General features: G+C 54.6%; 5 protein-coding genes across 5 annotated transcripts; 2 read left to right on the top strand and 3 right to left on the bottom strand.

The window, feature by feature from the left end:
• Nucleotides 1–2,212: 2,212 nt before the first annotated feature.
• On the top strand, nt 2,213–3,640 carry GLRG_07516 (uncharacterized protein; the record flags this gene model as incomplete). The annotated part of the gene is made up of 1 exon (XM_008098201.1): nt 2,213–3,640. One exon carries the CDS (start codon nt 2,213–2,215, stop codon nt 3,638–3,640), a length of 1,428 nt encoding a protein of 475 aa, XP_008096392.1.
• A 50-nt stretch (nt 3,641–3,690) lies between these two features.
• Nucleotides 3,691–6,648, bottom strand: GLRG_07515 (uncharacterized protein; the record flags this gene model as incomplete). The annotated part of the gene is made up of 3 exons (XM_008098200.1): nt 3,691–4,558; nt 4,613–6,392; nt 6,450–6,648. The coding sequence occupies 3 exons, from the start codon at nt 6,646–6,648 to the stop codon at nt 3,691–3,693; spliced, it is 2,847 nt and encodes a 948-aa protein (XP_008096391.1).
• An 818-nt stretch (nt 6,649–7,466) lies between these two features.
• On the bottom strand, nt 7,467–7,899 carry GLRG_07514 (ribosomal protein L7Ae/L30e/S12e/Gadd45 family protein; the record flags this gene model as incomplete). Its single annotated transcript, XM_008098199.1, has 2 exons — nt 7,467–7,738; nt 7,794–7,899. 2 exons carry the CDS (start codon nt 7,897–7,899, stop codon nt 7,467–7,469), a joined length of 378 nt encoding a protein of 125 aa, XP_008096390.1.
• Nucleotides 7,900–8,475: 576 nt separating this feature from the next.
• GLRG_07513 (V-type ATPase) lies at nt 8,476–9,372 on the top strand (the record flags this gene model as incomplete). The annotated part of the gene is made up of 5 exons (XM_008098198.1): nt 8,476–8,492; nt 8,645–8,657; nt 8,780–8,909; nt 8,990–9,250; nt 9,305–9,372. 5 exons carry the CDS (start codon nt 8,476–8,478, stop codon nt 9,370–9,372), a joined length of 489 nt encoding a protein of 162 aa, XP_008096389.1.
• A 1,127-nt stretch (nt 9,373–10,499) lies between these two features.
• On the bottom strand, nt 10,500–12,598 carry GLRG_07512 (ergosterol biosynthesis ERG4/ERG24 family protein; the record flags this gene model as incomplete). The annotated part of the gene is made up of 4 exons (XM_008098197.1): nt 10,500–10,511; nt 10,570–11,119; nt 11,169–12,353; nt 12,561–12,598. The coding sequence occupies 4 exons, from the start codon at nt 12,596–12,598 to the stop codon at nt 10,500–10,502; spliced, it is 1,785 nt and encodes a 594-aa protein (XP_008096388.1).
• Between the last annotated feature and the right edge of the window lie 1,204 nt (nt 12,599–13,802).

Here is a 13,802-nt window from a genome sequence, read left to right as displayed (position 1 = left end):
ACAAACCGGACGCGGCCAGGTTCAACCGTCAGTCTATCCACCCACCACCGCAACATCTCAGTCAGCACCCAGTTGGCACTATCAGTACCTATCATAGGTAGGTGGTCTGGGTTCCGTCTGTGACGTATGTATTCCTCATCATGAACAGAGTCTTGACATATTCGAGAAGTCTTTTCCGAGCCCGTTCTTGACTCGTGCGAACGACGGCATCGATGGAGACTGGAGACGGTCTGTCGTCATGATGCCCACAACTCTTCACCAGCGGCCCTCTCTTTCTTCTGGATCCGCTTAGGTATCTTGCTGGCAACATCGGCTGCTGCTTGACTAATCCTGTCGAGATGGCTGCATTCTTTTGGGTATCTTCGGTCCACCCGATCGCCCCTCTTGGTCCCCCATGGCCCAGTAGCCTCGCTCTTTTTATTCACTCATGATGCCTGGATGGAGGGACGGCTGTTGCTGCGACCTCCGTCGGCTATAGGTCTTTAAAGCCTCGCCCAACCAGCGTAAGCCCACCTTAGGGACAGCCCAGCGCCGAATATACCCCGCGCACATCAAGTCTCAGTCCTTGCTCGCGTCGTTTCAAGCCGGCGACGCGAATAAGCTCTGGGTCCTCATCTGCCACCTGGATCCCCTGGTCGAATCCCTTAGTGGCGTGCTCACTGCTGAGCGTCTCAGTCAGGTCCAGTCGTGTCAGTGGACCCTGATTGCATAATGGCACCCTTCCCGTCTGCTACGAGTTTTTTTTCTTTCTTTTCTTTGTCCCACTTTACCCTTCCGTCGCAGGGCCGACTCGCAGCCTTCTGCACGGCGTAAGGATGCCCCTCTAACCCCTCTATTACGTCGTTGAGCCTTGCATTGAGATGCGCGACACCCGTCAATAATAATAACACACGGACAGCGCGGAAGCTCCAGCAAGAGGTGCATGGCCTTGCTACGGATACACATGCATATGTACTTGAAGCAGGTAGGTAACCCATAACAGAAGGGGATGCCAACGACGCACCCCACCCTCCACCCCTCTTTACATGCTGCTCCCTTTCGATGGACTTTTGACTCCAAGAAGAAGATTATTGTTGTCTGTTCATAGAAGCGCGGCGGCACTCGGGACCGGTAAAATACACGCCGGTAGACCCTCAATGTCGCATAACGTTTTGGGATTTTGCCGCCCTTCAATCCACCGCTCTGCGCTCGTTTTGCAGCGTCCTTCTCGAAATCCGCTGTGCACGGACCATGTACATCGGGAATCGGTCAGTTTCGTATTTATCCGCACAAATCAAGGCGGCCCCAAGGCCCAAGCTCCCTCCTTCCCTGCGGATGACATCAAGCCACTCCACCCTGCATATCCTCCACCTGTTAGCGGCTTGTACACTCTACCTAGAGTACCCGTTGTTGGTTAAGATTGAGCGGAAGAAGATGCGAATAGAAGAGAAGCGAATAAGATTTCATCTCGGTTTAGGGACAAGGAATTTGAGAGCGTGCTCTACCTCTTTTCATCAAAATGGAGATTAGCCTCACCGTTACAGGTTGGAAACCTGCTACCAATCGGGCCGGGCCTCTTATGGCGAGTTGACCATGCCTCTGATAGGCCTGTCCGAAACCGTGCCGTGAGCTGTCGATACAGATCTTGGCGGCGCAACTCGTGCTTTGTGGGATTCAATGAGTCCAGCAACCCGAGTTTTCGATTTGCGTGACAAACCGCTCAGTTTCGGAGTCGTGATATGTAGATGGTATCAAAACAAGACTCGAAGCGTGGCGATGGCTCTCACGAGCCCGCTCTTGAGGCCGACCACGAGTTAGAACGCGGGCGGTGTGGATCCTGCCGGATCGAGTTTTCGCCTCACCCACGTTCAACCGCAGTCCGTATACCAACTTCGTGAGAGCTTACAAACGTCAAGTCCAACAACGAAATAGCGGGGAAAAAATCATCAGGTTGATCTGGATCTGAAGCCTCACGTGGAAAAGCCCATTCGGCCACCCTTACTCAACTCAAAGTTCAAAGGAGTCTCTGCCGTCCAGGAAGAGAAAAGGAAAAGAAAAAGGGAAAAAAAAAACCCAAAAAAAAAAAAAAAAACTGCCCCTCCATTACCCCTCCATCAAATTCTCACTTTTGAGTATCGGGTTTCCGTGAACACCAGCAGCAACCAAAAGAAAAAGGAGGAAAGTCTACACAAGTGGAAGCCCAATCCAGGCATCCCCTCCGAATACCGTAAAGATGGGCAAGAAAATGAAGGTCGAGCACAACATCCGCGACACAAACCACCAGTCCGGAAGGAGGCCCAGCAAGAAGCCCGCCGCCGCCGCCAAGTCTAAGCCCTCCAAGGCCAAGGAGGAGGTATCAGTCCCGACCCCGACGGCCGAGTCTAACGGCGCCGGCGCTCTTCTCCCCGTGCCCCTCCAGCAGCGCGTGCTGTCCACCTTCAACGCCGCCTACAACCCCATCCTCACCTCGCGCGCCCTCGGCGAGGTCCTGCAGGAGGTCAAGGCTGCGCTGTACGCCCGCGACTTCGACGCCGCCTTCGCCCGGGCGCGGCCCGAGGCCCTGGACGCCTACGCCGCGCGGTGGAGCCCCACGCGCGCGCTGGGCTACGCCGCCGTGTTCCTGAGCATCGAGGAACACCTGCGGAAGCTCGAGGCAGCGGCCGAGGTGAAGCCTGAAGCTGGAGCGGAGGCCGAGGCCGAGGCGATAGGGGATGCTCGCCGGGGTGATGTCCCATCCTCCGAAGACGAGACGTCTGGTGCGACTGAATCCCTTGGAGCGGACGGTCCCTCTACCGACGCGGATGCTGCTTCTGCTGCCGCTACCGCTGTCGCCGATGATGGGGTCGTTCCAGCCGCTCCCGCCGCGCAGGGCGAGCACGCAAACCCCCCTCCACCCTCGGAGACGGAGGGCGTTGGCCCTACCTCACCCCCGGACCCCGCCGCCGTCGACACGCCTGAGCCGAGCACGCAGCTCACACAGTCAATCAGGGCGCTCTCCATAGGGGGCGGGGCCGCAGAGATCGCTGCCTTCGCGACCTACCTCTCCCAGCAACCCTCCCGCTTCCTCAGGGGCGCCATGACCCTCCTCGACTCGGCGCCGTGGGCCGACGCCGTCGCCAAGCTCCACGACGCCCTCACGATACCGCCGCCACTGTCGCAGTACGCCAACGCCGCCGCCAGGGCCGCCAACGTAGCCATCATCGAGCCCGGCCGCCTGACATCCTCGTTCACGCAGCAGAACATCCTCACCATGACGCGGAACCAGCTCTCGCGGAAGCTGGGGGACGGGCCATTACTTGTTACATTACTATTCACGCTCAACGAGCTGTACACGACCGCCGGCATCGGCAAGACTACGGCCTTCCTCCTTGACCTTACCGCCACCGTGCCCCTGGGCTCTCTGCTCCTCGTCGTCGACAGCCCCGGCAGCTACTCGGAGGCCTCCGTCGGCAAGGAGAGCAAGAAGTACCCCATGCAGTGGCTCATGGACCACACTCTTGTCACTAAGCCGGAGAAAGAGGGCATCGCCGAGGGCTGTCGGTGGGAGAAACTTGAGTCCCACGACTCTGTCTGGTTTCGCCTGGCTGACTCCCTAAACTACCCCATCCCGCTCGAAAACATGCGCTATCAGATGCAACTGTACCGGGCCATCAAGCCCTAAACGCCAGAATAAGAAAAGGATGATGGGGCCGACCTTGGGCGCGAGTCCCATTATGCCCAGACGAGTCTCTTCAAAGAGTAGCTGATATGGTCCAGCAAACCTGTGCTCTGCCTCGCCTCCTCCACCGAGATTATGTCGCCCTTTTCTATGATGCTTTTTGTTTCTGGCTTTTCCTTGCCGGGCTGGCTCAGGAACGCCAGTCGTTCTATTTCCGCGCAAATGCTGACAACCTGCTGGATCTCGCTGAGCTTCGGCTCCTCGCCCGTCACGGCGGCAGACGACTGCGAGTAGGGGGCCTTGAAAGCGATCTTGCGAATAGGCGGGGCTTGGGGACGGCCGCCACCCAACAAGCTGCTTAGGGCAGATTGGGGTTGTTGTTGTTCCGAGAGGTTTGAGCGGTCCGTTTTGGCTTTCGACGTACCCAAGTTCGAAAATGTTCTGGTGTTCGTTCTTGTGACGTCCGTCTTGCCTGGCTGGTACGAAACAACGAATCCAACATTCTTCATCTCGTCTGTCTGGCCGGGTGAAACCGTCGAGATGATGTACGTGCCAAACTTGATACTGACGACGTGGGCAAGATCGATCCGTTCAAAGGATGAAACTTTGTCCATGTTCCAATCAAATCGGCAAAGGTAGATGGCAGCATCAGTCAACAGCAGCACCACTTCCTCAAAGGGCATAGCTCGCAAGGTGTCTGATTGATGGGGGCTGAAGAGAACCCATCCGCCCATGAACTCCTCGCTTTCATCGGAGATGACGCGCTTCTGTGACAGTTCGATAGCCTGCTCCCGCATTTTCTGCATTGAAACCGCGGGGTCTTTCGTCATCATCTCAGCCTCAAACTCTTGGAAGACCATTGCGTTGACGTTGCCTAGGAGGAAGTCAATGGCTGCCTGACTGAAGTAGTCATTGACCATGCTGTGTAATGCGTTAGCAAAATAGCAATTAGAAATAATCGAAAGAATGACTCACCCGTTATAATAGCGAGTCAAGGAAAGACCAAGGTCGTTCAACGTGCCGCCGAGATTCCTCTTCCTTGTTCTCGTGTAATCGCCTTTCATGGCTGCCGTCGACGCATATTGCTTGGACACGGCGTCGCCGTTGTCTGCCCACAGCGTGTTGAACCACTGCGTTTGCTGGTCTACCTGGGCAGCAAGGTCATAACCTTCCGCCTTCAGTTGGGCTTCAAGCATGAATTTACCAAAAGAGCTCTGGCATACGTTGGTTCTGTCAAGGCAGTCCATGCAGTTGGTACGCAAAACGCCTTGCTGCTTCGTTTTGATTTGGCCCTCTTCTTCGACGGTGCTTCCAAATCCCTCCAACTTGTCGCGAAGAGTTTCGAGAAGTTGGCTGACATTCTCAAACTTCATTCCTCGGCAGGCCGAATGGAAATCGAACCACTCGAATGCTACAGCCTCATCTTGGCCCTTGAACTCTTCCTCATTCAACTGTTGCACAGTCTTCTGATACTGGCTACCGACCGTTGCCTCTACACCATGTTTTTCGACAAGATTGACAATCTGCAAGGCGCCATATTCTGTTCTCAAACGTTCCAGATGCTTCCTTGTCGCGTTGTAGTTTGCTTCTGGAGAGTGCTGGATCACTGGCACGGGCTTTAAGGAGACGGGCGACTGTGTAAAGAAGAGCGGGATACTGCCTCGAACCTGAAGGAAGGAGTAGATCTTGGAGGACTTGTCCCAGGTGGTGCTCGAGAGAATCTGTTCTGTTTCGACGGCGTTCGCAACGTAACCTTGCTCGTCGATACCTCGTCTCAAGTACCTCAAACCGGCTCTTTGCGTTGAACGACGGGAGATGATGGTCAAGAAAAACTTCTTCTCGGTAGAACGGAGATCAACCGAGTCGCGGACCTTCTCTGACGGCGGGAAAGGTATCTCACTATTAGGATGCTTCAAGGTGGACAATTCCACAGAATCTCCCGGCCCATAGTCATGTTGGGGAGGGCTACTGTCTACCACGAAGCTCTTCTGGCCGACAAAACCCTGCATGAGAGGGAGTAGCAAGGCATCTTGTCCAGCTTCTACAAAAGGCTTCAGGGTATTCCTGTTCCAGAAGAAGGTTGGGTCTACGCGCTCATGCAAGGGCACCTCATCGGACTGCGACGTTGCGCGACTCGCCCATCTCCGCGTGATATCAAAATCGTACGAGAAGAAAAAGCTTCGCGACGAGCCAAAGAGGATTTGTGTTGTCCGGAGAAGCTTCGGAAGCAGTGTAGGAGCCGGTGCCGGTTCCTTAGTTTCTTCTGCCGTCGTCTGAGAAGGGGCGGCCTTGGAAGGACTATGATCGACGGAACGACGAACTTGGTGCGCGGCACCACTCCAACCAGTCGAGCTCTTCTGGTCTTGCGTCCATCCACTCTTACTGAACCATGTCTGCGCGAACCTGCCATGACTGCCCCTTCTGCCAATAACATCCTTGGCAACGGTGCTCTTCACGGCTTCGGGTCCCTTGTCGTTGTCCGCCTTGGCTTCTTGCGCCGGGTCTTCCACCTCGTCACCGCTCGCGGGAAGCTCAACGTAGTCATCGCTTTCACTGTCATCGGCATTTTTATCCGTGTTGCGGTCCTGCAGCTCCCGGGCCGTCTTCCCGATAGCTTCTCTGGCTTCTCGCTGCGAAGTGCATGGGGTCACGGCGACTTCGGTGACGACGTAGATCGGAAACCCGCAGATTTGAGCCACTTGCTGGCGTCGGGTGATTGTGATGAGGTAGCTCAGACGCGAGACCGTGATTAGGCCTGCAGTTTGCCGCGGTTAGAATTGGACGCGTAACAACAAGAGCTAGGAGTACACACCAATAACGCCGAAGGCCTCGAAGGAAGAGTCCGGCTGAGAAACGTCGGGAACCTGCTCTCGAGATGCGGGGGTGATAGAAGCATCGCCATATCTGATCCTGACTGGTTGCGCGGGGCGCTGTCCTTTGGTCACAAGTGGTTGTATGAAAAGGCCGTCAATCGCCGCGCAGATTACGATCTTGCGAGCGATACCGGGCATCTTGTGAGCTGGGATTATTACTCTTTGCGCGGAGTACAATGGAGGCGGGGTAAACAGACAAGACAGTCTAAGAATTATGCGAATGAGGCAGTGAATGGGGGTATCAGTGATATCCAAAGCCGAAGTATTAACATTAGCAGTGTTGGTGAAGATGCGCAGGGGAGAATGGGACGTTGTACGCAACACGAACTGCTGATTCACCCAGCAATGTCGGCCAAAAATGGTACTGTAGCTATGACATGGGTGGTGGGCCGCGGGGTATTAACGTCAGGGTGCAGTTCCCACGCACTGATATGACTTGCCGCGAGTCCATTTCAGGTCACGCCTCAGACAGTACACTAAAACTATTGGCTCGGTCTAGACGCCAGGTCCTCATTCGTCCACTGCGTCTCGTCTTGGCCACACCACCCAGTTTTAAGCTCTCGCCTTGCTCTTCAGCTATTGGACTGATGTGCCTTTGGAAAGACCCATCTGCACTACTAATACTGCAGTAGCTCATCCCGACTCAGACGCCCGCTTAATACAAAACTTGGGAATATTGCATATTCAACATTTTATTTATTTTCGACAACATTTATTGACGGTTATCTAGGAACTGCTGCCCTAAAGCAGTCTACTGCGAGATCAGCAGCATAGTCATTTTCATGATCATGGCGCCGTCGCGGCAGAAGGGAAAAAAGCCGTTGGGCAGGTAGCCTTAGCCCAAGAACAACAAGTCGGTACTTGTGAACAATTCAGATTTTTCCATTCCAAACCGTTTTATAGCACCTCCAAGTTACTGCATAAACGCCACCCGGGATCCTAAATCGTGGGGTATCTTAGATGGCCAGTCTCTCAACCTTGTCGCGGAGAGCGCGGATGGGTCCGGCGAGCTCGCTGCCCTCGTTGGAGGTGATGCTGGCAGCAATGACGGCGCGGGAAACACCGCAGGCGCGCCCAAGGGCGGTCTTGGACTTGACGTAAACGTATGGGACGTTCTTGTCCTCAGCAAGAAGGGGCAGGTGAAGAACAATCGAGAGTGGGTTTGTATCTGCGGCCAAGATGATGAGCTCGGAGACACCACGGTTGAGGGTCTTGGTGGCCTCGTTGGCTGTATCACAAACGTTAGTGACGGAACAGAGATCGAGAGTAGGAATGCGACGCACCGCCCTTCTTCAGCTGACGGTAGTGCTGGCACTGCTGGACCAAGTCCAGGATCTCCTGCTGGAGAGCATCGTCGGCCAGGGGCCAGGCAGCGGATTGATCAGCCATTGTTGGGATTGGGTCGAGAAGATGTCTGCAAATAATGATTAGATCATGACATTCACCGATCCAAAAGAAAGGCAGCATACCGGAGTTTTCAATTGCAGGGTTCCTTGCGTTGGCTCGCCCTGATGGTGAGGTAGAAGGTCGGTGGATGTGGGTGGTGGACGTGAAGATCCAAAAGTCTCGGTGTAAAGCCAGAGAAAAAAAAATATCCCACCTTCCCCAAATTTCGACGGTGGCTCCGCTTGGAAGTGGAAATGCCCCACACAGGAAAGCCACCCTCGGAATGGACCTTTGGCCGACTTCCGCAGCACCGCCTCCTCCTCGTCTTACGTAAGGACACGGAGCTGTCAACGCGCCGCAAAACCTTGCAACCAACCAGAAGGCCAACCTGGAAACGAGATCTTAACAAGCACACCTCCCTCATCTCGAGCAGTCGCCGACGCAGCATCGAACCTCGCCGCCCCAACACTCATCACCGCCATCCTCCTCAGCCCAGCTGTTGCCGCATATCTCTTCATTTCCGACTTCCTCGCGCCTTTTCTTCGAATTTACTCCGTCCGAAACCGACAAACCGCCAAAATGCCTACCGAACTTTGGTACGTCAACGTCGACATGCGTGTTGTGCCCGTTTCCAAGCTCCCTATCCATCAGTCGAAGCTGTCAACCCCATCCATTTCGACGCCCAATGTGCCTAACGAGTTTGCTTTCATGTTTTTAAAGCTCATTTACTAACGCGATACTGCCACAGCCCCGTCTATGCGGTTCGTCACCCCCATGCGTCCCGACTCACCGATCCATGACGTCGCCCCCTTCTAATTACCCCAATTGAGCCATTTGGCCATCGACTCGACGTCGCGTCCACAAAATCGCTAACACGCAATAGCCCTTTTTCGGTGCCATGGGTTGCACTGTGGCTATCGTCTTCACCTGCTTTGGTGCCTCTTACGGTACCGCGAAGTCCGGTGTCGGTATCTCGGCTATGGGTGTCCTGCGCCCTGACTTGATCGTCAAGAGTACGAAACAATCATTACCACCATCAAAGGCCTCACACAAGTGGCCGGTGTCCATCAGAATACGCTAACGAAGCAAACAGACATTGTTCCCGTTATTATGGCTGGTATCATTGCTATTTACGGTCTCGTCGTGTCCGTGCTCATCTCCGATGGTCTTGCCCAGCAGATGTCCCTCTACACTGGTTTCATCCAGTTCGGTGCTGGTCTGTCTGTCGGTCTCGCTGGTCTCGCTGCGGGTTTCGCCATCGGTATCGTCGGTGACGCCGGTGTCCGTGGAACTGCTCAACAGCCCCGTCTCTTCGTCGGCATGATTCTGATTCTCATTTTCGCCGAAGTCTTGGGTACGTTTTCTGGCTATCTTGTTGTACACAAGTTCGCTAATGTTCCATTCCCAGGTCTTTATGGCTTGATTGTTGCCCTTCTTATGAACTCCAAGGCCACCCAGGACGTCGTCTGCCAGTAAAGACACCTCAGCGACGAATGCTCGGTTGAACGGTTGACAAGATGTACTTACGCCACAACTCGCACGGGCATCACTGCCACAGAGCAGACAAATAACATCAGCAGGCGTGTCGGAAATTCAATGAAGGGCTTTAACGGCATGGCCGTGTAAACGGCCAGAGGTCACGAAATGCCAATGTTTGGGACGGTCGGGAATTGCTTCGACCAGGAATCAAACGTACATGTACTATTGTGCCAACAAGGTATGCTATTCATTTAGGGGGGGCAGTTGCTCAGCATAGACAACACAACGGTGATGGGGATCGGAATTGTAGTGTAGGTTGCGATAATGCTTTTTTGCGTCTCTACTAAGGCTCTAATCACTGTCTCCGCACGTGATATTTTGACAAGAACGTACCTGTGTGAGGCATGACGATCGGGCTTAAAACGCGCTACTTGCTGGAACGACTGCATATGATGAGCGCCCATTGTATCGAATTCTTTCAGATCTCCAACCAGTCTCCTGCGCAGGAGCAACGGAATGGGCCTCACATTGTTGGGAAAGCCCAGCTACAGGTATCTGGTGACATGCTCTTGAGGGATGGCACCTGCGGAGAGGAGCCACGCTACGCCAGTGTAGAGGAGCCATCCAGCTCTCTTCCATGATAGAAGGCTAGCAACAGAAATCAGCACGATCTCACGTTTCGCTATAAAACATTACAGACTAAAGGGTTCTGGCGGTATCAACCATGGATTCCGCTTGAGGCACAGGCTTTATGTGGTGCATTCTTCCTTCTTCCATTTGGCTCCTTTCTTCAGATCTTTTACTCACAACCAGCACACCGTGATAATATATATTTACAAACGAAGCCACGGTAATGCCAATAGAGGAACACACCGCTTGTGATGCATGATTACAAGGCTTTTATACAGGCATCGTTCTCATATCTGACTCCGACAATTCGTTTATTTTTCTTCTTTGTATCCCATGCCTTCCCGGCCAGACTCCGTTACTTCCAGTATTAGAGCAGATACACTGGCTCCCAGATGAATGAAGCATATATGTGCAGAAAAGAATGGCCCGATAGCCATGGCATAAGACGCCGCGCATTAGGGAACGGTTTATTGGGTAGGGGGGTTGCATCGTATTTAGATGACATACTGCGATCATGGTCAGTTGAGGAATATCCTTCGCCTGGCTCTGCATTTCGAAACTTACGGGGATGAAGAGGTAGGGGACCTCGCGCTCGTACTGGGCCCAGGCATCACCGTACTTTTGACGGCAGCGGTGAATGTCACGGGCGGCGCGGTGGGCAATCATGCCGCAGAAGAAGACGGGGTAGAACCAGGGGAAGGGACTATTGAAGCCAGTGATGAGGCCCCAGCAGATGGCGAAGAAGGCATCGCAGGTGTAGTGAATCTTGCGAGCGTAGCCGTACCAGCCGTCAGCAAGGATGACGTCGCCCTTGGCCGAGGTAATTGTCTTCGGGTTCTTGACCGTCTGCCAGGGCAGCTGGGGGAAGGTACGACGCGGGGTGAGCTGACCGCGCTCCTGCGCGCGGAAGGAGTTCTTCTGGCTGTTGGTTGTGTCCCAAACCCAGTATGCGAAGAGGTAGGAGACGAAGAGGAGTGTGAGCGCGTAAGGGTTCCACTTGTACTCAGAGGGGTGACGGTTGGCAAGGTAGATTGTGCAGTGGCAGTACGAGAGGGGAACGCCGGCAAGGTTCCAGAAGATGAGCATAAAGCCCCATTTCTCGTAGTACATGTCCCTGAATGGCGTTAGTAGCGGTTCTTATTTTTGCCTGAAGAAACACTTACCAGGTGGGAACAATGAGCTGCTCGCCCTTAGCGCAGGCGTTGGCATACAGGTAGTGAGCCATGACCAGGAAGAGCACCTCGCCCGAGACGTAGCCGTACTGTTCATACTGACGGGCGGCAGCACCACAGCTGAGGCCGAAGAGGATGAACCAGGGGATGCGGACCTCAAAGAACATCTTGAAGTCCAGAATGCCAAACATACGGGGGTTAAGCTCGGCTCCCAGGAAGAAGTCGTAGATCGGGTAGCCGGTCATGCGATGCTGAGCACCCCTCCACAGAGCAGAGAAGTATGCGATGAAGGAAACAATGAATCCGCTCAGAATAGCTACGGACATCAGGGGTCCGAACTCATCAATGAAGGTATAGACGGGGAAGAGGCCACTAAAGTGGAGGACGGCCATGACCGAGATGGTGAAGTAGAAGCTGATGTAGGCGTTGCAGAAGTACTTGAGCTGCTTGCCGTTCTCGTGAGGAAGAGGCTTGCCCCAGGCCCAGACACCGGGCAGGACGCAGTAGCAGATACCCTCGAATATGAAGAAGGTCCAATAGATGCGCCAGGCACGGAGAGTGGGGAACGCGCCAGTGTAGACAAGGTCCACGAGGTGCCTGCCGAATTCGCCCCAGGTCTGGCCATCCTCACGCATGGGCAGCTTGCCGTCGTAGTATGTGGCTCCAATCCACATGTACCACATGAGCAGAGGGAAACCGATCATCAGCGAGAGCGCGCCGAGGCTGCCACCAAACTCGAACTCGCCAGAGGCGTCAATCTTGGGATCCGTGCCGACCTCCCAGCCATCAATGATTTCGCCCTTCTTGTAGGCAGGCAGAACCTCCTTGGTCTCGGAGTGAACATGGCCGTTGGCCTCTGCCGTCTTCTCCGTTTTCGTCTCGAGGTGGCCGTTGATGGCGTGACCGTCACTGTTCACGGCATGCTCCTTCTCTTCCTTCACGTGTCCATTGGCATGTCCGTTTGCGTAGCCATTTGTGTGACCGTTGGTAAGAGGCTCCTCGGCCTCGTCGTGTAAGATCTCCTCCCGGAACTTGCCAGTAGTGCGCCGTCTCGGGGCTGCGCGGGATTCGGGCTTTGACTCGGTGACCTCTGCGCCGGTGGCAGTCTCAGGGGACTTGCGCCTGGAAGAGACGCGGCGAGGGGTCTCGACCATGCCGTCAAAGAGCTCCTTCTTCCTGGTGAATGAGTTAGCCAGATTGCTGGAAAAGTTGTTGCGTAGGGTATTGACCCATTGGGGGGTTGAACGAGGGCAGCCATGACTCTAGTCGGTGGCAACTATCACTGCGGGATACGGGTGCTCTGTGGCCGCCCACGTGTGCTTCGGGCAAGAGCTTTCTAAGGATCGCAGGGAGAAAAGAGGGAAAGAACACTGCTTGACGAACCTAGGAGTCTGGCGCAAGGAGTACCGATTCGAAGACATATTGACTGCTTTTTTTATACAAATGTAAGGCAGATAGATAACAGAAAACCTCAACGTGGGGTTATGCACCTCTCGTCTAATCGAAAGCCAAGTCCGTGTAAGGGTCCTGGACCTGGCAACAGCGCGATCCGGCGGTGGGGGTTCGGAGATGGGATTGTTCAGCAGACGCCGAAGAGAAGGTCCGTCCAAGGCATAAGATGAGGTAGAAGGGGGGAGGCGGTCTGGCGCAGGGAATCCGAGTACGACCAGACGAAGGCGTCAGGGCGGGCGTGCGGTGGGAAAGGACTGGAAGAATGAGACTCGGGATGGCGTCAAGTCAAAATGTTCGCCGTGTGGCCACGGGGTTCGATTGGACCCCCTCTCTAGGGATAGCTTGCCTCTCTGCCTGCCACCCAAATTTTTGTTGACATTTGTGTTGTGTTTGCCCCTTTCTGCCGGTAGTCCGGGTCACCACCAACAACGGCTGGAAATTTGAAATTGGATGTACGGATACAAGGGCAACATATGGCTTCCGCTGCAAAATCGAGGTACCCGTCTGCAACCTTCGCGGGAGGAGCGTCCCGCATATGCACCTTTCGTCTAGACAGCTGCCAATGAGAAGCTTGATTTTGCTTGGATCGGGATCGTACTTTTTAGGCGGTGTGGACACCCCTCCCCCTCCCAAGAGTGCTGGGCGAATGGAAGCTCGCTGCAGAAACTGCACCCTGCACCGGCAACAGCACCGGAAATGAATGGCCCACACGGCGCGGGTGGATACTTCATTGACTTTACATAGTAGGTGCCCTAAGTTCCGAGACTATGGGATCGGACCTACCATCTTCCCTCTGCCCGCTGCTAGACGAAAGCTGCATGACTTGCATTGCTCGCCGGTATCTTGACCAGGATTTTGAAGGCTGTGTGTCTCTATCCGTACACTAGTGTAGGACGGCCAGTCCCTTGAGCCGCCCCGGATTTCCGTCATGCAAATGGAGCGCAATGTCGACAGGGTTCGCCCCGAATCGGCCGTGAACTCGCGTCACATGGGCATGGCATCCTGATACGCAGCCTTGGGAGTGGCCTACTGCTTTGGCCAGCTGCCACTGAGGCTGGACTCACAAGTGATGAATCATTATCTTGGTACGCATTACGCTGACGGCCCCTAAGAGAGAGTTGATGTGTATCGTGATACCCTCTGTAGTGTTGAACAATCAGCTAGTTGCCTTCG

Source organism: Colletotrichum graminicola, assembly GCF_000149035.1.
Source record: "Colletotrichum graminicola M1.001 genomic scaffold supercont1.31, whole genome shotgun sequence".
Taxonomy (NCBI): domain Eukaryota; kingdom Fungi; phylum Ascomycota; class Sordariomycetes; order Glomerellales; family Glomerellaceae; genus Colletotrichum; species Colletotrichum graminicola.
The sequence above is the reverse complement of the archived record's forward strand: the minus strand, read 5'-3'. Positions and strand labels throughout refer to the sequence as shown.